The following is a 23,612-nucleotide window of genomic DNA, read 5'->3' as shown; positions in this document are numbered from 1 at the left end:
TTGTTGTTTGTTGCTTTTGTAAAAGGTGATGTTTCTCTGATTTTTTTCTCAGTCCCTTTGTTGTCTGTATATAGTAGGGCTACTGATTTTTTTGAATTTATCCTGTATCCTGCTAGATTGCTGAAGGTGTTTATCAGCTGTAGGAGTTCCCTGGTAGAGGTTTTTTTTTTTTTTTTTTTTTTTTTGTTAGTCGCTTATGTAAACTATAATATCATCTGCAAATAACGACAGCTTGATTTCTTCCTTTCCAATTTGTATCCCCTTGCTCTCCCTTTGTTGTCTTATTGCTTTAACTAGAATTCCAAGTGCAATATTGAAGAGATATGGAGCGAAAGGGTAGCCTTGTCTTGTTCCTGATTTTAGAGGAATTGCCTTAAACTTTTCTCCATTCAGTCTGATGTTGGCTAAAGGTAATGTATTTCGCTTTTATTAAGTTTATGTATGTTCCTGTTATCCCTGATCTCTCCAAGACATTTATCATGGAAGGGTGTTGAATTTTGTTGAAGGCTTTTTCAGCATCTAGGGAGAAGATCATGTGGTTTTCTTTTTCTGGTTGTTTGTATGGTGGACCACGTTGATAGATTTTCATGTGTTAAAGTATCCGTGCAACCCATAAATGAAGCCCACTAGGTCATGGTGGATGGTATCTCTGACATATTCTTGGATTCGGTTTTCAGTATTTTATCGAGTATTTTTGCATCAATGTTCATGAGTGATATTGGTCTGTAGTTTTCTTTCTTAGTTATGTCTTTGTGGGGCTTGGGTACCAAGATGATTGTGGCCTCGTAAAAAAGAGTTATTTTGTCTAACAATTTGAGGAGTACTGGTATTGGTATTAGTTCTTCCTTGAATTTCTGGTAGAATTTTTTTTTTTTGATGAATCTTTCTGTTTCATTAGGCGTTATAGGACTATTTAAGTTGTTTATCTGTTCTTGGTTTAATTTTGTTAAGTGATAGTTCTCCAGAAACTTGTCCATTTCCTTTGAATTTTCTAATTTTGTGGAGTACAGGTTTTCAAAGAATGACCTGAAAATTGTCTGGATTTACTCAGGATTCATTGTTATATCCCCCTTTTCATTTCTAATTTTGTTATTTTGCATGTTCTTTCTTTCTGCTTTTTGGTTAGTTTGGATAAAGGTTTGTCTATCTTGTTGGTTTTCTCGAAAAACCAACATAGATTTTTTTTTGTATTGATTTCCTGGTTTCTACTTTATTGATTTCATCCCTCAAATTGATTACTTCCTGGTGTTACTCTTCAGGGGTGATTTTGGTTCTTTTTGTTCTAAGGCTTTTATTTGTGCTGTTACTTCTCTAACATGAGTATCCTCCATTTACTTCATATGGTCACTTAGTTCAATGAACTTCCCTTCCCTCGTAGTACTGCTTTTAAGGTGTCCCATAAGTTCATGTATGCAGTGTCCTCATTCTCACTGAATTTTAGGAAGGCCTTAATTTTTTTTTTCTTATTTCTTCTTTGACCCAGGTATGTTGCAATTGTGCATTGTTCAGTTTCCATGAGTTTGTAGGGTATCTGTGATTTGTGTTGATGTTGAATTCCAACTTTAAAGCATGGTGGGTCTGATATATGTTGAGGCTTGTTATGTCAACTAATATGTGGTTGATTTTAGAGAAGGTTCCATGTGGAGCACATAAGAAGTTATATTCTTTTGTGTTTAGATGGAATGTTCTATAGATGTCTGTTAAAGCAATTGAGATATGACATCTTTTACTCCTTTTGTTTCTTTGTTGATTTTCTACTGGTGGTCCTGTCTAATGGGTAAGAGTGGGGTATTGAAGTCTCCTACTATAAGTGTGTGAGGTTTTATGTGAGCTTTGGGTTTTAGTAGTGTTTCTTTGCACTGATGGATTTCTCCTGTGATGAATACAAAATGACTGTCTTCATCTCTTTTGATTGATTTTGGTTTGAAGTCTAACTTGTTAGATTTTAGGATAGCCACACCTGCTTGCTTCTTGGGTCCATTTGATTGGATAATCTTTTCCCAACACTTTATACTGAGGTAATGTCTGTCTTTGAAGCTTAGATGTGTTTCTTGTATGCAGCAGAAGGATATATTCTGTCTTCCTTTCCGTTCTGTTATCCTGTGTTGAAGGAAAGTAAGGACTATTGCTTGTTTGTTTTAGATTTTTTTGTTGGTGGTGGTATTGTGAATATATGTGTCCTCCTTTATCCTTAGGTTCTGGTGAAGTCGGATTATCTATTGCCAATGTCTTTGTAATAATAGTTAACTTACTTGGGTTGGAGTTTTCCTTCTAGAACTTTTTGTAGGTCTGGATTTGTAGAAAGAATATATGATTTTATTAAAAATACAAGTGAAAGCTGAGCAGTGAACTTAGTGTGTATTTTCTGGTGTTGCAAATGATGCTATTCCTTTTCCAGCACCTACATAGTAACTGACAATTTCTGCTGTTACAAGCCTTTTCCACCAGCCTTTTCTCACAACCAAACCAGCCTGAAACAATACACAGAGATGCTATATTAGATAAAAAGCTGTTGTCCTTTTGCTAATATGTCTTATTGGCTAGCTTTTTCTTAAATATTACCCATCTCCATCAATCTAAGTATTTCCACCTGGTCTTTTCTTACTGTAGTGAGTGTCCGGAATTCTGTTCTCTTTGTCCTATATTTTGACTCTCCTTCTCACTCTCCCTAAATCCTTCTTGTCTCCTAGTCCTACCTATCATTCTTTCCTATTCATTAACAGTGCTTTTTCATTATCCAATAAGAGAAACATATTTACAGAATGACATCTCCCATCATCTCCTCTTTTCTGTCTAAAATAAAAAGTGTTTTAACTTTAACATAGTAGAATATATAACAAAGCAGTTATCAAATAAGAACCACAGTTAATTTTGTACACCATATAAAGTCTAGCAGTCCAGACTAGAGCAGTATCTTGCCTAAATAGCTAGTCTTGCCATATTGGAAGTAAACTCCATAACACGTTTCTTCGATGTCCATCTTCCTTTCTGATGCAGGTAGTGTTGCCAGGAGCAGCTGTGCTTCATTGTTAAGAAAATCCCTAAACCATTTTAAATGACATATTCTGTTTGTCTCTGATAGGTTTGAAAAATGCTTATTCAATGCTTATTCATCTCAAATATATCTCGGTATATCTAGAAAACCTAACTCACCTAATTCTAAGTTTTGACTAGTATAGGTAACTATAATATGTACTTAATTATGTATTACATTTTGAAATGAACTATATAAACTCAATACCTAAACAAGAGGAGAAATATACATATCACAACATTGACCTTATATTTAAATCAATATCTGAAAATCCATTCCAAAACAAAATATACATTTTTATACCATAATCCCTTTTTTAACTTTAAAGAGATTTGTCGTGGCCATTAAGCATTTATAACCAAGCCCATTTTAATTAAAACAAACATTCATAGATAATATTTGGGTTTTGGGCTTCGTTCTTTCCAAATTGCCTCCTGCTGGTAGGGGATGTTGTCATGGGGATCCGAAGAAGAGACAGAAAGCCTGGCTGTAGTTGTCTGCAAGGCTGTCTTGTTCCAGCTGTTTTGAATGTTGGATCACCTGCAAAAAATGCTTCAGGGGGTTTGGCTGGATCAAACCATGTTAGTCTTAAAGTAGTCCACAGCTTTTTTTTTTTTTTCTGTTGAAAGAAAAATAGAAATCCCTTTTCCCAGAAACCTGTCCTTGAACTTAAATTTGGAAGTCAAAGCTTTTTTAAAATATATAAATTGGATTAATTAGCAGCATTGATAATCAAGTGGATTGAAGCAATTATTTCTTCCATAGCAATTGAGTAATTCAAAGACAACACCAGATCATAGAGTATCCAGACTCTTTGTGTGCTTTCCATTTTTATGTAGCTATTTTGTTACTCCATTTCTTCTACTTTTATTTTTTCATGTTTTGAGACAGGGTTATTATGTGTAACTTTGGTGCCCTGTACACCAGGTTTACTTTGAAATCACAGAGATCTGCTTGCCTCTGTCCCCAGGGTGCTAGAAATAAAGGCATGTGCCACCAATGCCCAGCTATTACCTTTCAATTTATTCTTTTTTAGCTGGCTGCTCACATACACCATTGAATTGTTAGCAGTGCTTCTTAAAAGCTGTGTGGTTTTTTGCCACTATGCTGAGTCAAGGAACCTTCCTTAAAGGAGCTGCACAAATCTCTGCTTGTCTCAAGCAAAACAGAGCCCAACAAAGAAAAATGCTGCTACCAAAATGCCTTGCTTTCTGTGTTCTTTTGTTTGTAAAACCGTTTTTAAATGTTTTGTTAAGTTGTAAGTAGAAGGTCTTAGTATCCATTTTGAAGGTGCCATTTTGTTACAAATAGTTTTCCTGACAGTCTGGTCCCATAGTTGAGCCAGCCCCTTACAACACATGGAAATGCTATATCATATATAAAGCCGTTTGCCTGTTACTAGCATTTCTTATTGGCTAGCTCTGACTTAAATATTACCATATTTCTATCAATCTAACTATTCCCATGTGGTCTTATCTTACTGGGGGAGGGTTAGCTGCTCTCTTGGTAATACATTTTGACTCTTCTCTTCCCTCTCCCTGAATCCTTCTTGTCTCCTAGTCCTGCCTATCTTGCTTTCCTATTGGCCTAAAGTGCTCTATTCATTACCCAATAAAAGAAACATATTTACAGAATGACATCTCCCATCTGGCATCTTACAATGCCAGATTCTGATAATCCAGTACTCTATACTCACTTCCATAATCCCTGAACACATAAGGTGTACAGATATACACTCAAACACTATGCACATGATAAATTAAAATATTATTTTGACAGATTGTTATTGTCTTGAGATCATGCTATTTCACATATATTATTTAACATATTTTAAATAATCTTTAATATTCTGAGTTGTCAATGTAAAATACCTCACACTCTTGTGGTATCTAAGTAAACAAATTAGCTTTAAGGCAGTAATAGGGCCTTAGAGCTATATCATGATTTATAAAACTTAGAATTACACAAATATATGAAAATTTCATGATGAAGAACTTTTTGTACGCTAACTTAAAAATTATACAATGCCTAATTTTGTGGACATGGGATAAAAATTCTAATGTTCTTACTGTTATTGTGGTGTAATACAAATATTTTCATACAATGTAAGAAAAAATGAATAACAAAGTGTACTTTGCTACAGGAATAAACAAAACAATGAACTCTTCTTACCCTAAAAAAAATCACTAAATATTATAAACATTTTGAACAACAGCTCTTGTCAAGATTGTCAATTGAATTTGTCAATTTCCATATGTTATCTATGAGAATCGGGTAGAAATCACCAGCAGGCTTACTAAAGCATTAAGAATGCACTTGCTAAAGTAGTTACAAAATTTACTACTGTGTTTGTTTCTTTTTAGTTGCTTATATTCACAAGTGTGAGAAAAATTTCATATATATATATATATATTTTTTTCTTATTTTATTGTTCCCAGTTCCCTCTCCTTCCCTCACTCCATAGCCCTGGGTCTCCTCCCATTTAATCCTCCCCAAATCAAAAGAGAGTGTAATGCCTTCCAGTTGGGATCATCAACATCTGTTAAGTCATTTGGAGTAGGATGTAGGCCTTTCCTCTACCTCTAGGCTAAGGGAGTATTCCTCAATGAAGAGTCTGCTCCAAAAGTCCTCTCCTGTACCAGGGATACATCCTGGTTCCACTGTCAGAGGTCCCTTACACTGCCCAGACCTACAAACCGAGACCCACATTCATGGTGTCTGAGTCAGTCCAATGATGCTTTCCCAGCTATGAATCTGGGGTTCATTAGCTTCCCCTTGTTGAGGTCAGCTGTCTTTGTGGGTTTTTGTAGCTTGGTCTTCACCATGTTTCTTATCACTCCTACATCTCTACAACTGGATTCCAGGATTTCAGCTCAGTGTTTAGCTATTGGTGTCTCCTTCTGTTTCCATCAAATACTAGATGAGGGCTATAGGATGGCATATAAATTAGTTATCAATCTCACTATCAGGGAAAGACATTTAAGATGGCCTATCCACTGTTGCTCAGATTGTTAGTTGTGGTCATTCTTGTAGGTCCATGGACATTTCTTTAGAGTCAGTTACCTCTTTAAATGGCTCTGTCTATTATGGTATCTCTTTATTTTTTCTCTTGTCTATTCATACCCTGACTCAATATTCATATTCCAACATGTTCTCCTCTTCCCCCTCTCTTTCTCCTAACATCCTCTCTACTCACTGCTCCTCACCACTCCCAATATGCTCAGGAGATCTTATTCCTATCCCCTTCTATGAGGAACCTTGTATGAATCTATTAGATTTCTCCTTGAATCCTAGTTTCTCTGGTGGTGTGAATTATAGGCTGGCGATCATTTGCCCTATGTCTAAAAGCCATATATGAGTGAGTACATACCATGTTCCTCTTTTTTGTGACTGGGTTACCTCACTCAGGATAGTTTCTCCAGGTTCCATCCATTTTCCTGTGAACTTCAAGATTCCATTGTTTTTTCTTTTTTCTTTTTTTGTTTGTTTGTTTGTTTTTCCTGCTGAGTAGTATTCCTTTGTGTAAATGTGCCACATCTACTTTTATCCATTCTTAAGTTGAGGAGCAACTAGGTTGTTTCTAGGTTTTTGCTATTACAAATAATGCTGCTATGAACATAGCTGAACCAATGTCTTTGTTTCATAGAAGTGGGTCATTTGGGTAAATGCCTAAGAGTGGAATTGCCTTGTCTTGTCATACACTGATTGCCATTACCTGAGGAAGCACCATAATGATCTAAAAAATGACTGTACACGTTTGCAGTCCCACCATCAGTGGAGGAGTATTGCCCTTTCTCCATATCCACTCCAGCATAAGTTGCCATTGCTGTTTCTAATTTTAGTCATCCTGGCAGGAGTAAGATGGTATCTCATAGTTGTTTTGATTTGCACTTCTCTCATAGGTAAAGATGTTGAGCACTTAAGGTTATTTCAGCCATTTTGGTTTCCTCTATTGAGAATTCTCTATTCAGTTCTGTACCCCACTTTTTAATGGTGTTATTTGATGACTGGTTTCTTGAGTTCTTTGTATATTTTGGAGATCAGCCCTCTGTCAGATGTTGGGTTGGTGAATACTATGTCCTATTCTGCGGGCTGCCTTTTTGTCTTGTTGACTGTGTCCTTTGCCTTACAGAAGCTCTCAGTTTGAGAAGGTCCCATTTATTAATTGTCAATCTCATTGTCTGTGCTACTGGTGTTATTATCAGGAAGCAGTCTCCCATACCAATGTGTTCAAGGGTACCTCCCACTTTCTCTTCTAAGAGGTTCAGTGAGGCTGGAATTATGTTGATGACACTGCTCCAGTTGGACTTGAGTTTTGTGCATGGTAATAGACATGGGTGTATCTCTAGTCTTCTACACACCATCTTCCAGTTTGCCAGCACCATTTGTTGAAGATGCTTACTTTCTTCCATTGCATATTTTTAGGTGTTTTGTCAAAACTCAAGTGTTAGTAGGTATGTGGTTAATATCAGGATTTTCAATTAGATTCCACTCATCTACCTGTCTAATTATGTGTCAATACTAAGCTGTTTTCAGGATTATAGGTCTATAGTAGAGCTTGGAGTAGGAATGGTGATGTCTCCTGAAGTACTTTTATTGTACAGGGTAGTTTTGGCTGTCCTGGGCCTTTTATTTCTTCCACATAAAGTTGAATATTATCCTTTCAAAGTCAGTGAAAAATTGTGCTGGGATTTTAATGGGATGCATTGGATCTGTATATGGCTTTTGGCAACATTGCCATTTTTACTATGTTTATCCCACCTATCGAAGAACATGGGGGATCTTTCAATTTTCTGGTATCTTCTTAAATTTCTTTCTTTAAAGACATAAAGTTCTTGCTATATAGGCCTTACTTGTTTGGTATGTGTTACCCCAAGATACTTTATGTTGTTTGTGGCTATTGTAAAGGGTGATGTTTCTCTGATTTCTTTCTCAGCCCCTTTGTAGTCTGTACATAGTAAGGCTACTGATTTTTTTTTTTTTGAGTATATCTTTTATCCTGTTAATTTGCTGAAGTTGTTTAATCAGCTGTAGGAGTTCACTGGTAGAATTTTTTGGATGTTTTATGTGAACTATAATATCATCTGCAAATAGTGACTGTTTGATTTCTTCCGTTCCAGTTGTATCCCCCTTGATCTCATTTTGTTGACTTACGACTTTAAGTAGAACTTCAAGTACAACATTGAAGAGATATGAACAGAGTGGGCAGCCTTATGTTGTTCCTAATTTTAGAGGAATTGCCTTAAGCTTCTCTCCATTCAGTTTGATGTTGGCTGTTGGTTTACTGTATATTCCTCTTATAATGTTTAGGTATGTTCCTGTTAGCCCTGAGCTCTCCAAGACCTTTATCAAGAAAGGGTGTTGGGTTTTATCAAAGGCTTTTTCAGCATCTAGTGAAATGATCACATGATTTTTATTTTTCAATTTTTTATATGGTGGATCACATTGATAGTTTTCATATGTTGAACCATCCCTGGATCCCTGGGATGAAGCCTACTTGGTCATGGTAGATGATTTCCCTAATATTTCTTGGATTTTATTTGCCAGTATTTTACTGAGTATTTTTGCATCAATGTTCATGAGGGATATTGGTCTGTAGATGTCTTTCTTAGTTATGTATTTGTGTGGCTTGGGTAACAAGGTAATTGTAACCTCATAAAAAGTGTTTGGTAATGAACCTTCTGCTACTGTTGTGTGGAACAATTTGAGAAGTGTTTGTTGTTCTTTAGTTACAGTTATAAGAATAAAAGCTGGAGGGGTGGGGGAGCTCCTGACGTAAGGGATCATGTGGGAAAGCATAGCAGGTAAGAGAATAACACACCAGGCAGATAGAGCTTAAATGAGGAGTTTATTTAGAAAGGGGAGTGAGGGTGAAGAAAAAAATGTAAAGATTTCCTAGAAATCAGCAAGAATGTAGAGACTACATACCTGAACTTATGGAGCACTTTGAATGCAGTCCTACAAGGAAAGTTCATTGCACTATGTGTCCATATGAAGAAAACGGAGGATAGTCACATTAGAGAATCAGCAGCACAACTAAAAGCCTTAGAATAAAAAGCAAACTCACCCCCAAGGAGTAGACACCAGGAAATAATCATTTTGAGGGCTGAAATCAGTAAAGTAGAAACTAGGAAAACAATACAAAGAATCAATGTAACAAAGGGTGAGTTTTTCTAACTTTTATCCAAACTAATCAAAAAGCAGAGAAAAGACATGCAAATCAACAAAATCAGATATGAAAAGGGGGGCATAAAAAGGGATACTGAGGAAACCCTGCGAATTTTCAGGTCATACTTTGAAAACCTGTACTTCCCAAAATTCAAAAATTCAAAAGAAATGAACAAATTTCTGGATAGCTATCACTTAACCAGAATTAAATCAAGAACAGTTAAGCAACTTAAATAGACATATAACCCCTAATGTAAGAATGAAATTTCTGTATCATCCAGCTGAATTATTTTCTTTGAACTCGATAGTATGTTCTAAGTGCTTCGTTTTGTGAAAATAAAACATAAGATGCATTTCTCTAATATTATTTTATATTCCATAAACCAGTAGTTAAATACATTATAGCATGCATTTAAAATTTTTAGGACTTTGAGTTTTTTCATATTTGAAGCATATTTAACTTTTAACCCCATCCAAAATACTTATGTAGTAAGTTCTAACATAATAATAAGGTAATATTTTGAATATTATAATAATTAAACTAATTTTTCTTGACATTATATCATATTATGGCATTGCTTCCCTTATTAAGTATTTTCCCATATAATAGACAGATGAAAAAGAGATCTGTCACTGTTGTATGATGTCAGTGTTAACCATGTGATATGTTTGTTTCATTGACCAGAGACAGAGAGAAGCATCAAAATAGTGAGCGCATGTGATGATGTCTTTGTAACTATATTACTATGAGACAGCAACCACTCTAAATGAAATCTTTGCAGAAAAAAAAACAATTAAAGTTAAATTTCAAGAATACAATCCTATAAAGAAGTGTGAAGTTTGCAATGATGCCTTAAATCAGTAACTTGAGGATATTTGATGATTACAATATGCCAGTTACTATTTTTTGTTTTAATTGATGAACATTATTGCTACATTTTTTTCCTAGCTAAAGTATCACTTCTGTCAGGGTTCACTATTCTTTGAATGCTTTCTGAGATGATGTAATCATCACCCGGGGGAAAATAGTCTCATTGTCCTAGCAACTAATAACTGTCTATGAGTTCTTGAGGAAGGGTGACCTTGTAAGCCTCTTACACAGAAATTGTTTGCAAAGCATTGAGCATGAGCCTGATTAGACTCTCCAATACTGGCTAACTGTACAAATCCTGGGAATTATATGCCACTACACCATTTCCTTTATCTGGTTCACACATTGTTTCTGGATCCTTACCTATGTTATCTATGTGTTGAGTGATATAGGTTCCTTTTATGGCTGAGCATTCAATAGTCCCTTATTAAAACTTTGACCATTGTGTTTCCTTCCGTATTTCATATTGCATAAAGAAGTTTGTTAATCCAGAGTTGATAACAGCAATAATCCATGGCTCTAAAATGAAATATTTACAAGGCAACTTAGCATTCACATCATGTTCACTCAGCCAACACTAGCAGTAGCTTTCTTATTAGGGCCTATGACCTCCCCAGCTACAGGAGTTTGACCAGGTATATTTTATCAGACATGAGTTCCTTCTGTGTAATATGCCTTAACTCCAGTTAAAAAAAAAAGTAGTTTGTTCTACTCCTGAACCAACAGACATATCTTACCTGTTGTGTTGCTTGAGTAGTACACAGGATATAAAGCCAAGTAGATGTGGTGACAATTCTCTGCCAGTAGCATCATTGTGTTTTCTGTCTTGTGAAAACTGGAGAGCAGGGAATTAAGTTTCCAACTCAGATTCACTTTTATTTCTCCACGTTATGGAAGTTAGTGCTATCTTCAGCCATGAAAACAATATCTAATTTTGGTGGCCAATCAAGAACAGTATGGTATTAATTTAGGGACATCAAGTACCTCTCTGACCAATAACTCACAGAGATGCAGCTGACCCTATGTAACTGATAGTTTGATTTAATAATTTAGTGCCTGATGGGTATGGACTTTTCCATCCCCACAGGGACCATTAAATTAAAAATTTTAGCCACAGTTTTAGCAACACAATTTTCATTTCAATTAACTCAACCTAAGTTAGATTAAACTGTAGTTGGAAATGTAGTTATCTTCAACCTGTACATTGGTATTTGTAACACTGTGTCTTCTGTCTTTTTTTCATGTGTATTCCTTACTTCTGGGCTGCTATGATAAAATATCCCAAGGCAACTAATGAATAAAATAATTTATTGTGTTTTTTATTCTAGAGGATTAGAGTGTATAATTTAGAACCACATGCAATAAACATCAAACATGGCAACTGAAGCAGGAGGATAAACTGCAAGCTTGAGTGGAAAAATAAGAATAGGAATGGTATGAGGCTCTGAAACCTCCAGGAATATACTTCCTCCAACAAGGCTGGATCTCTAGATCTCTACAAATAGTGTCACGAATAAAAAATCTAGGTTTAAAAGGTCAAAGTTTATAGAAGACATTTTTAATTCCCACCACTGTACCAGGGTTAATAATGAGCTAAGTGAGGAACTTGATGATAACACGGCTTGCTGACCCCTTGAGTGCAAATGCTTACAAGAGTCCTGTAACAATGTTCACAAGATCATGTGTATTTGTACTCCTCATTTGCAAGCACAGACCCTGAGTTGGCTACTTTCCAATCTTCTGCAGGACATACTCTTTTGTGTACTTACCCTATCATTATCTATCTGTGATGGCCAGCATCAATAATCAGCCTTACATATTCAGCCTCCTTGAAAAATATTAGAGCATTTCATTGGACTGCAGTGATCCTGAGCTATTTTCCAGCCCAGCCAACTTTTGCTCTCTTCTTTCTAGAATTTTATGAACCCCTTGAAATTTCCCAAAATAGCTCAAAGGACATGGTTTATATTTCTGTAAGGGCATCTGATTTTTTTTTCTTTTTTTTACCATAGGACTGTTTTAGAACACACACACACGCGCGCACACACACACACACACACACACACACACACACACACACACACACAAAGCAAGAAACAAAACTCAACTAGATGTTCTAATTCACTTGAACTTTTAAATATTTTTTTTATATATCTGTTGTCCCATGTGTAACTCACCCAGTGTTTACAATTTTCCTTAATTATTCAGCCATCCAGGAAGTAAAGGCTCTAAATACAGCCAGTCAGTTAGTGTCATAAGAATGTATGCTAGAACTATTCTTAAACTTTTTCCTTCTGTCTCCAGGCACATGATATGCATAGTCCTTTGTATACTGTAGCAATCCATGCTTCTTTGATATGGTTACTTATGCCATTAGTGTACTATGTATTTACAAGAATGAGAAGTCCCTCATAAGATTTGGCTGTTATTTCAATTTCAGAGGAGGTCTCAACGTCTTGAAAGATCAGTGGTCTCAACACAATCTAAATGCCAACACTTGTGAACCCAATAGTTTGTAAAAATCTCATGATATTTTGTAGTCTGGTTTTGTATTATTTCAGAGAAAAGCAAGCTTAGCTAAGGGCCTTTGATCAAACTCTTAATTGTCTAATATTTTAATTGTTAATAAAGGGGAACCAGCAGTGGATTCTATCTGCTGCAATGCTAAAGCTGCAACTAACAATTGCTATTGCGTTGTTCAGTGAATTTCTCCCTACTGAATGACTGTAACTAAATGCTATTAGAAATGTTGGAACTTCGAGTTTATTTCTGTTTTCCCCTGGATTCCAGCTATAGCAGTCTGGGAATCTACTGACTTGTAACATGAAGGGAAACTGAGATTTTGAGACATTTATCTGTTTAGTTTGTTCTGAAAATTCCGGAGTGTGCTCAAAAGCCTCGTTATCTTTTATAATGTAATCCCACAAGGCACACCATTTTATCTAGTTACACAAAGGATGGGTACTTTGGGAAGTATCAGTTATGAACAGTCAACAATGGCCTCAAGTCACTTGCAGCTGTTTTACATTAATAGGCACAGTAAGAGAATTTTCCAGTTCTGTCAGGCTATTACAGAAGTGATGCTACATCCCTATTAATTTATCTGAACTATATATCTTTCAGATGCTTTTATTAATGAATAAAGCACTTAAATTACTCTTCTGTTGCCTATATAACACTATCATTTTAATGAAGGTGGGCAATGAGAAGGCAAGGTACCAGGCAAACAGTCCACATAAAATAGTTTGTCAGTGAATTATGTCCTTGAAGAAATGTCATTAAAATCTGCTGTTATCCATGACAAGAGAATACCAATTTGTCTTAGTATGAGACAGAAGAAGGAATTTGTCAAGGTCTAATGAATAACCAATGAATCCTAGAACACATGTCATTTTACTTTTTCAAAATAGGAATACTGATAACAGTGGCAAGAATAGCTCTTGGCTCTCTGTAATACACTGCTGTTGTCTTCAGGCTTTCAGGCTTTTTCATATTATGTCACACCAGGATTTAGGCTAGAATAGTCTATATGTTTCCTTACTACTCAATATTTTCTCCCAGGGTGTCTGTATTTTTTTTTTTTTAACTCATAAACTTACCTGGAATAGGAAACTTTAGAGGTTCCAAATTTGTCTAAATGTACAAGTCCTCATTCTCAGGGGAAACTCCCTCTGTTGTTTTACTTCAGTACATGGAGTTCTACAATGTTCTCTTACATTGGAGAAATGTACACAGCATTCTACTGGAAGGCAAGGATAGTGCTGCATGCCTAGAACAAGCTTAGTCTTTTTTACCTTTTCACTCCTATTTTTATACCTGTACACTGTTGCCCATTACTCCTGGTTCTTTATGACATGCCTCAAATTAAGGTACACTTTACCCTGCTATCCATGAAAGCCCTTGTATTTGCATATTAATAGGTGACTTAAATTTCTTTATTCAACATGTGGTCTTTTGTGGACGTAGTTTCTCTTCCTCATGGTCCCACAGACATTTATTCAAAAAAAAAAACACACACAGTGGCTTATATTAATTATAAATTGTTTGGTCAATGGCTCAGGCTTCTTACTGGTTAGCTGACTCTTAATTATTAACCCATTATTATTAATATATGTATTTGTATATATCCTTATTTTACTGGAGAATGTCCAGTGTTCCATCTTCTTGATAACTACATGGAATCTCTCTGTTGGCTCCTCTCTGCATTTTTCTCCCAAGAATTCCCCTAGTCTTGTAGCACCACCTACACTTCCTGCCTGGCTACTGGGCAATCAGTATTTATTCATCAACAAATATGAGAAACATATATTCATAGACTACAGGACATGCTCCATCAGTCTCAGATCGCTATATGTGACCCACAATTTTCAATTACCTTGAACACCCTACAAAAAGCAGGTGCAGTAGTTCATACTCCCAAGACATTTCATTCTTCAGAGTAGGGAATATTCTTTCATTCTCAGAAAATTCTGGCAAGGCTTTAAAGCCTTCAAAACATTTGCTCTTGGATCTTTTTATTTATTTTTTTTTCCTTTAGGAATTCCAGCTTGACACAAATCTCAATATATTTGCTTCTGAGTATCCCAGACAGGACCTTAATATTTTGTTCCATTGCATAAGTGCTCTAGAATCATATTAAGTCCTCCTCATCTACCAAAGATTAGTCTACTTCTTCAAGACCATGTATTTCATGTGGCTCAGCAATTAACTTTGCGTGACCATGATCCTCTGTGACACAATGAAATAAGCATCAAACAGGGCCTCCATTATGTCCAACTTCATCAGTAATACATTTCTTCTATCATCTTTCAATCCCTGATATTTATGAGGACCTCAGCTGGTGGAAACCAGTTGTCACTAATGCTCTTTATGAGCCCTTCCATTAGACATGGATTTCCTCATACTGCCACAGGTTATATAGCATTTTTATTAAAGAAGCATAGGTTTTTACTTATTCAGTTCCTTAATAGACACACACCATTGTTTCATAACCCCATGAGCCAGGTTACACTTTTAACATTTTTTTAAAAATCTTCCTCAATCCACATATTTAGTTGCAGAGCATTTAAGGCCCTTATCTGTTTTCTGGATGATGAATTTTGCCTTTGACTTTATTAGATGTAAGCTCAGAGGAGCATCTCCTTTCTACATGTTTTATGCCTCTTCATCTTTCAGTGCTCTCATGGAGCCCTGTCCTCAGCACAGACTGACTTTGTCTCCTCTTTTCCTTATATCCCTCCATCAGTTAGACATGGAATACTAGCACTTCCAACACATCATTCATTTTCCCACTTTTCCTGCTAATTCAGTCTGATATTAAAGACAGTGTCCAAAATGTCTTTTTGTTTTTAATTGTAATTCCTCCTGTAAGTAAGTAGCTTTTCTTCTAGACAGAAAGCTCAACTATACAGTATGTCTTACTGCTCAGAGTAGGGTCACAGGACCAGTGCCATAGTCTGCCTATGCTATTGCCATGAGGGAGATGGTTTGGAGAATTGTAATATCTTCTCTTGTAATCCGTCTTTTGGGGCATATCCTCATATTCATTAAACAGAACACATTAATCCAGAAGGCTTATTACTCTATAACACATACATAGCAAATGCCAACCTTTGATTCTTCTTTTAAATGCTCCGCCTTCAGTCAAAAGTTTTAGTGGTATGTCCTTTTTACCAAGAACAGGGACAATGTAATTGACACCACAAGATGTATGCACTTCCATACCAAATGAAGATATGAGGCCCTATCTCTTTATTATCTCTGCAGATACCATAGTATCTTGGGCAGTGCTTAATATGCAATATTTTATGTGTTTTACTCTTTTATATTTTAGAATCAAGAACTAAGCAATTTTTTCATTGAGACATGGTTTCTCTGTGTAGCTTTAGAGCCTGTCGTGGAATTTATTCTCTAAACCAGCCCGGCCTCAGATTCACAGAAATACCTCTGCCTCTGCCTATCAAGTGTGGGGATTTAAGGTGTGTGCCACCACCACTTGGCTACAGAGTAAATTTAAACATATATGAAAGTAGAGTCTTGCAATAAATGTTTACCTAATAGGTATTTTTGATTAATATAGTAGTTCTGTTTTCATGTTGAGATATTCTCAGCATGAATGAAAGGTTTTTGAAGGTAATATATTACATAAGTAAATTGGCTAGATATAGTTTTTCTATCCATGCATGTAAACATTATCTCATACTATCAAAAATACATATAATTTTATTTACAAACATACAAATATAAAGGACTATAAAATATCCTGACTAATATACTTTATAAGCTATAAATTGGCTTTCCATTGGCCTAGGATATGAGGTATCAAAGTGAATTGATACAAAAATAAAGTATATAAAGTATACAATGTTTTCACCTCCCACAATAGAAACAAGCCAGGAGATCCCAAGGTCCTCTCTTTTTACCTGTAGCTTCTCTCTCTTAAATTATCATTTTTTTCTTTAACAGTTTTGCTATGTTGTTCTTTCAGACTTTATTTCCTTCCCTTCTTTGTCCTTCTCATAAAAATAACTTCCTTTAACCAATCTCTTAATTTCACAGACTGTGATCTCCCAAGTCTGGAAACTCTTGTGAATGGATACATGAATGAGTGAGCAACTGAGTGAGTGACAACTAACTACTCTGCAATTTCATTTCTGCTTTCCTAGACATTTGGTATTGATGCACCCTAAGAATAGGTTCCAATTGAATTTGTGTGTAGTTGGTTCTGTTGCTGAGTTCACCACATAGGATGTGCATACTTTCTAAGTTATCAAGATTCATTTTCCTTTCTCATAAAAGGAAATAATAGTGGATTTGTGTAAGGATTAAATGTGAAAATTCATATGACGTTCCTAATACCTGAGCTATAGAAAAAGCATTAAGGAATATAGCAATAATTATTCTAAAGCTGCTATTTCCATGATATATGAACATGAAATATGATTGTAACCTTATGAGGGACTCTGACGCACATTTTGTTTCCTCAGGTTATGTAGAAACTACTCTCAAAACGTGTGAATGTTCTCATCTCTATTAGCATAAAAAATAAAAAAACTCACAAAATAATATTGTCAACAATTGGCTCTCTAAAATGAATGTTTTTACATCTGAATGCTCTTCATGTTTATCAAAATAAAATAGGTACAAGAATACAGCTTCTTAGAATAGATACCATTGCCACATTAGAATATTATAATGACTCCTTGCCATGCCTTAGAATATAATAATGGCATCCAACAATGTATTAGAATATTGCAGTGACTTCCTGCAATGCATTAGTAAGTTATAATGACATGCTGTAATGCATTAGAATATTATGACTGTCTGAAGAATATTAGAATAGCATAATGATTTTCTGCAATTTTTTGAGTATCAAACTACCTTGGGCAGATGGCGGTCACATGAGTTCACAGCATTGGGCTTTAAGACACCATGGATATTAACAACTTTGTAAAAATGAAAATCTTATTTTGTCATTTTTTTTTATTTTCACCTAAAATTTACTACCTTCTAGTGAGCAATGGAAAGGGAGAAGAGGGGAGGACATGTGGGAAGGAAATAGGAGGAGCAGAGTGAGGGGAAGTATAATCAGAATAAAATGCATAAAAATATATTTTCAGTAAAGGAAATGTGAACACAAAAATTTTCTAATGTGATTAAGCAAGGATGTGAAGATTTTTATTAAATTATATAAAATGAATTGGAGGAATAGAAACAAAAATTTGGGGTAGTACACAGCACTCATATTTAGATTTAAAGGAAACTATAAAAGGTTTTAGCTGAAATCTTCTACTTTTAGAAAAAATATTGTTTTTTATATTCTTGTGTGTATGTGTATGCAAATATATGACCATGCCTCTATAAGAGAGTTGGTACTATACACATGGAAGTCAGAAGATGATTTATGGGTGCCTGTTCTTTACTTCTACCATGTGGGTTCAGGGTTGGAAATCAGCTTGTCAGGTGTGGTAGCAAGTGTCCGCACCTGCAGAGCCATGGTTCAGAAAATGGTTTTTGATTGCAAGGTAAATAGTTTCATATTGCCCTACACTGGCAATTCTAAAATATATTTAAGCAAATATAATATATAAATTTGAATTTTTAAGACTAACATTAAAAGAGATTATGAAAAGGTTCGTTATGAATGATTTAATATACTGTGTAATGATAGTTTGTTTTATTTTATGCCAAAATTTTATTTCCTTCTTTTAATCAGTCATAGTCTATTATAGTAGTAATCTGGAAGCACATGGGAATGGAAAACTTACTACATATAAATCCTCCTTTTAAAGAACACTGCTGATGTTAACAGAATCATTACAGAAATTCTCATGAGTAAAATCTTTATGTATATTTCACTTGTCACGTAGAACCAACTTTTAAATTCTTTTTCCCTTTTTCTGTTTCCCTCTACAGAAAGCTGACCTCGCAGTTGCCCCGCTGGCTATTACCTATGTTCGAGAGAAGGTCATCGACTTTTCCAAGCCATTTATGACCCTTGGAATAAGTATTTTGTACCGCAAGCCCAATGGTACAAACCCGGGCGTCTTCTCCTTCCTGAATCCTCTCTCCCCTGATATCTGGATGTATATTCTGCTGGCTTACTTGGGTGTCAGTTGTGTGCTCTTTGTCATAGCCAGGTAACATGCTCCCTTTTGTGATTTTTTTGGCAATTGTTACCTCTTTTTCTAACTAATAATTGTCAAAAGTCACAATCTCCTTTCTTCAGTTTCTTGGGGGTGTTGTAGATATATAACCTTCTAAGATGCACACACACTTATTCGATGACCTATGCTGCTGGTAAGAGTCACATACACTTATCCAGGGAATATGCTGCCATTTGGGGCAGAAAGCATGCTGGTTGTGTCATTAAGCTGCAAGTGTGGTAGGTAGGCAATTGCTCCTTTAACCAAAATGTGAAAGGAGTCCAAAAATACTGAAAATTAGTTTTCTTATAATTGTGCCTGAAGATTCATAATTCTACTGCTATGTGGCTTTTAATTTTTATACTTTGTGGTAAACAGTATTAAAATTTAGATGTAGATATCTATGTTAATAAAAGTCCCATAATCTACAACTACATGCATTTATGTGCCCAATTGTCAAAATTAAATATGAATTTTTAAAAATTTTGTAAGAAAAAAAATTTTGAAAACCTATTTGTTCTTTCTTGAAATTCTCTGATAAGGTTATGTGCTTTTCCTCACAGTAAGACAATAAGTTTTAATTTAGAAAGATGATAGAATAAATTTTATATATATATATATATACATATATATATGCTACATTTTATGTATTTATATTTAGATAAATTTATACATAATTATATTTTAAATTTAGCATGTTATATAACTGGTTAATATTAAGATTTAATACCACTATAGTTTGCATTTGCTTTTACCAACAACCATGAAGCAATTGAAATTGTGTTGTGGGGCTTAAAGTATTTTTGTATAGATTTTTATTCTTCATCAAAACTAGAACTTAAAGTATGAAGTTCATAATCCATTAGCTTCTACTTTTCCATGATCTATGAAAATAAAACATTTGTAATATCTTTGGATCCAATAGCATATTTGTTTATTTACCAACACAAGCCATGCTACTTTTTAATTCTTCAAAGAAATAAATCCAAGTGATTTGCAGAATTAGTTTAAGCCTAGAACACTTCAAAGCCAGGACATACAAGAAAGATGAGCTACTCCACATGTGCAAAACATTCCTTTGTGTTTGCACATGCACCTACTCTGTGTTAATAGAGACTGAAGGGAAGCTGCTAACACTACACTGTCCTGAGGAAGTTTGTTGGCATCAGTTATGCTAAAGTCTAATAGGACTTCACTGGAACCCCTTAACTAGACTCTTGAGATTCTTTTCCAGCTTCAGATGTATTAACTAATAAAAGCAAGTGATATTGATATAAAATTACCTAACAGTTCAAAATACTTTTCAACTCTCACTTTTCTGTCAAAATAAGATATTATATTGAGGAGTTACCTCTATTGATTAAAAGTAATAAAGAAAACCTCATTGAAAAAATTCATATTAAATTTGGAAGTATAAGGGAAGGAAGTTTGCCACATTCTATTGCCTTTATGATTAGCACAGTTACTGATTATATTTATTAGTTATTTATTAAAATTATGCAGCTCTAGCCTATCAATCAGAGGTGAAAAAAATATTAAATATGTAAAAAGTAAAACAAAACAAAAACTCTACCAGAAAGTTAATAGCTGTATTATTATCTTATTAAATAATAAAGAATATTTAATAGTCTTGATAAAAAGTATAATACTATGTAAGTTCTCAAAATATGTTTGCTTATCATTAGTAATGAAGACTTATTTAAAGTATCTCCAAAAAAATATATCCATAAAATTAAGACAAGCAGAAGAATGACTAGGTGCTAATTAATTTCTAAAATGCAGTCAAAATTCCAATGATTTTATATAACTCTTTCTGGTATGAAAGCAATTTATGAAATAAAATCCCAGAGGAAATTTATAAGTCTACAGGTAGGAGTCAATTGCCCTTATAAATTGAAGTATAATTTTTATTTTGTAATTAAAATAAAAATGATACTTTGGTTTTAACTATGATTTAAAATAATATCATTCGGAGATCTACAATCAATCACTGACAGTACTGAAGTCTAGTATACATGCTATTTTTTTCATATTCATATAGTACATACTTTATCTACATTAAAATTATAGAATATAGAAAGGTAACCTACTCAGTGATGATGTACCTCCTCGCCTTCGCAAAACCCATAATTTAGACAACAAACAAACAAACAAGCAAAATCATTAGGTGTTTATCTTAGTTTCTGTGATAATATACTGTGAACAAATCATTAAAAAAGAAATGGTCTACTTAGCTCATATTAGAGGGCTAAGCCATCATGGCAGGAAGTTGAGTCAGTAGAGCATAAAGCAGCCGGTCACACTGTGTCTACACATGAAAAACAACAATGGATATCTATGTGTAATTTATTCTTTCTGCTTTATCCCATCCAGGATGACAATTCAGGAAAATTATCTGATGTTTACAATTAGGGTTGACCTTCCCACTTCCATTAATGCAGTCAATACAGTTCCCTACAGGCAAGTGCATAGGTCAGTGTAGTGTAACAAGCCCTTTGGGAAATTTCTTTCCCATCTGACTGAAGAGTATGCCAAATTGACTGTTAATACTCACGATAACAATATATGTGTCGTATTCACTGTAAGTCATAGACACTGATGTCTAAATCAACCACCGAGTTTATAACACAATTCCTACTCATACATTACTTTGATATATCATATTGAAACTTTAAAAATTATGTAACAACTAATAAAAAATAAAACAATAGCTGCATAATTAAATAAAGCAATTGTTTTACTATTTTCAGAATTTATTATTATTGACCTGTTAAAAATTTACTATTGTTTCTATTCTTTGTCTTCTATAACTATCTTCTTTGAGATCACATTTTTCCCTTTTCCTGTTCTCACTCCAGTTGTTTCATTACTCATTTTTATAACTAGTAAAATATTTGATTCTTTAGAATTACACTTTTTAGAATCTCATGAAACACGAAAAATTTCCTATGTTTACTAGTTTATTTAACACACATATACTCACACATGTACACACATCTATGTATAATACATTAAGTTATATATGCACCCACATATATACATGTGCCTTCAGCAATGTAATAAAATATTAATTATCCTAAATTTAAATATTAAAAAATTATATGTTTGAAACTCATATTCATAAAAATTGTTTCCATTTTAAAACATACATAAAGTCAACTATAGGAAAGTAAGGCATCAAGCAGATTGTCAAGCTGGATGCATGCTCTGTTATCATATTAACACCATTAGTTTCATTAAAAATTTAAACTCCATATCAATTAATAGCATTCATACTTTTAAAGCTAGATTTTAAGGAGTATATTTTTAGTAATTAAAATAATCTGACCTCATCCTTAGTTTTCAAAGAATCACACCTAATACACCTAAATTTTAAACAAAATTTAATAGTTACCAACAAAAAAATGCCTCAAAAAATTTAGTGTTGGTTTCATCTGCCATATGGCCTTTACAGGCCTCTGATTTATTATTTGTAGCATAATGACACAATCAGCATCCTCTGAATTAGAAGAGAAGTAGCTTAAGAGTAGATGTCAGGCTGATATATACATTCTAGACAGCAAATGTCCCTGTCCTACACATCTTAACAGTTTTTATTAGCTGACAGGAAGAAGTACTGTGTGTAACATGTTTTGCTTCCTTATAATATTTCTGAATCTTAATCACTCGCTTTATTTCTCATTTGCTTTGCTTTAATCTAGTTATATTATTAGTGAGATGATAGTCATACAAAAAGGATGACTAGGGTACCCACAATATTTATGCATAAGATGTGATTTTCACCTTGCTTCAAATATTTCCCATTTTAAACAACATAGACTACAATCAACAAGATACTTATAGAATGGATTAATTTAAATTCTCATAAATATAATCACCATAGATAGCAGAGAATCTTTCTTTCAACTATAGATATCTCAAGGGCAATCTGAGCTCCTGAGTTTCAATATCCAAGTTTTATTTTCAGTTTTTATAATTTGTAATATAGAGATACATAATGGATTTTAACACACATGTAGGAAAAACTGGTGCACACATTTCCCTTCAACAGGATTGATGTCACCTGAATAATTATGCATGAATTTGGACAGAACATCAGAAAATGAAATGTAAACGAACTGAGATGAAATGCTGTTCTCACACCAAATTTTATAAGAATATTGATACACAACTATAGTTCAGGTTTCTTACATGAGCAAGACAGTATAATCACATATAATTCTATCTCAGGATAGCAAACTAAAGAATATTTTGATGTGTTGAATATATATAATTTTACTTTCTAAGTAAAAAATCAGTATGGATTTTATGTTTACTATTTTATGATTTTTAGAATATTTGAGTCATAACTACTACATTTCTGAGTAAAACAATGAAGAATGGCCCCAACATCTACTTAAATGTTGATAATTGCAGTTACCTTAGGCAGGGCCTTGCATTATGTTTCAGCTAACATGGTTTATGATCACATAATGACAAACTTATGTCTCACTTGGAGTCTTATACTTTAAAAGAAATCCTTCGTTTCTCTTTGAACTCAGTGATTTTAAGTATTGCGCCTTTGATAGTTTACTGGCTTAAAAACCCTTGTCCACAATGTCCGCATTAACAATTTTGATCATGCTTCCTGAGCAGTATGCAACAGCTCTTATATGCTTGTCATGATGAATGATAGCTCATGTATAGTGAAGGGCAAATATGAATTATTATACACTTCAAAATGGATAACTGTTTTGGGAGAGAAATTGGCTGGTTGATAGAAAGATTATTGTCACATTAAAATGAAATACTAATTTTGCTCTGTGCTAGTACCACCAACTCTCCAAGTTCATAGTAAGAAAACTATATACCCTATACCTTTTTCTGTCATTGGTTTAGGTAAAATTTTGCTTTA

General features: G+C 34.3%; 1 protein-coding gene across 1 annotated transcript in view; it reads left to right on the top strand.

Moving 5' to 3' along the window:
* Window positions 1-23,612, top strand: part of Grik2 (glutamate ionotropic receptor kainate type subunit 2) — a 628,441-nt gene that overhangs the window by 459,738 nt on the left and 145,091 nt on the right. The window contains exon 12 of the mRNA XM_051206151.1: window positions 18,489-18,712. Within this exon, the coding sequence (XP_051062108.1) occupies window positions 18,489-18,712 (224 nt within the window). The remainder of the gene's footprint in view (window positions 1-18,488; window positions 18,713-23,612) is intronic.

This window comes from Phodopus roborovskii, unplaced genomic scaffold, assembly GCF_943737965.1.
Source record: "Phodopus roborovskii unplaced genomic scaffold, PHOROB, whole genome shotgun sequence".
NCBI classification, from domain to species: Eukaryota; Metazoa; Chordata; class Mammalia; order Rodentia; family Cricetidae; genus Phodopus; species Phodopus roborovskii.
The sequence above is the reverse complement of the archived record's forward strand: the minus strand, read 5'-3'. Positions and strand labels throughout refer to the sequence as shown.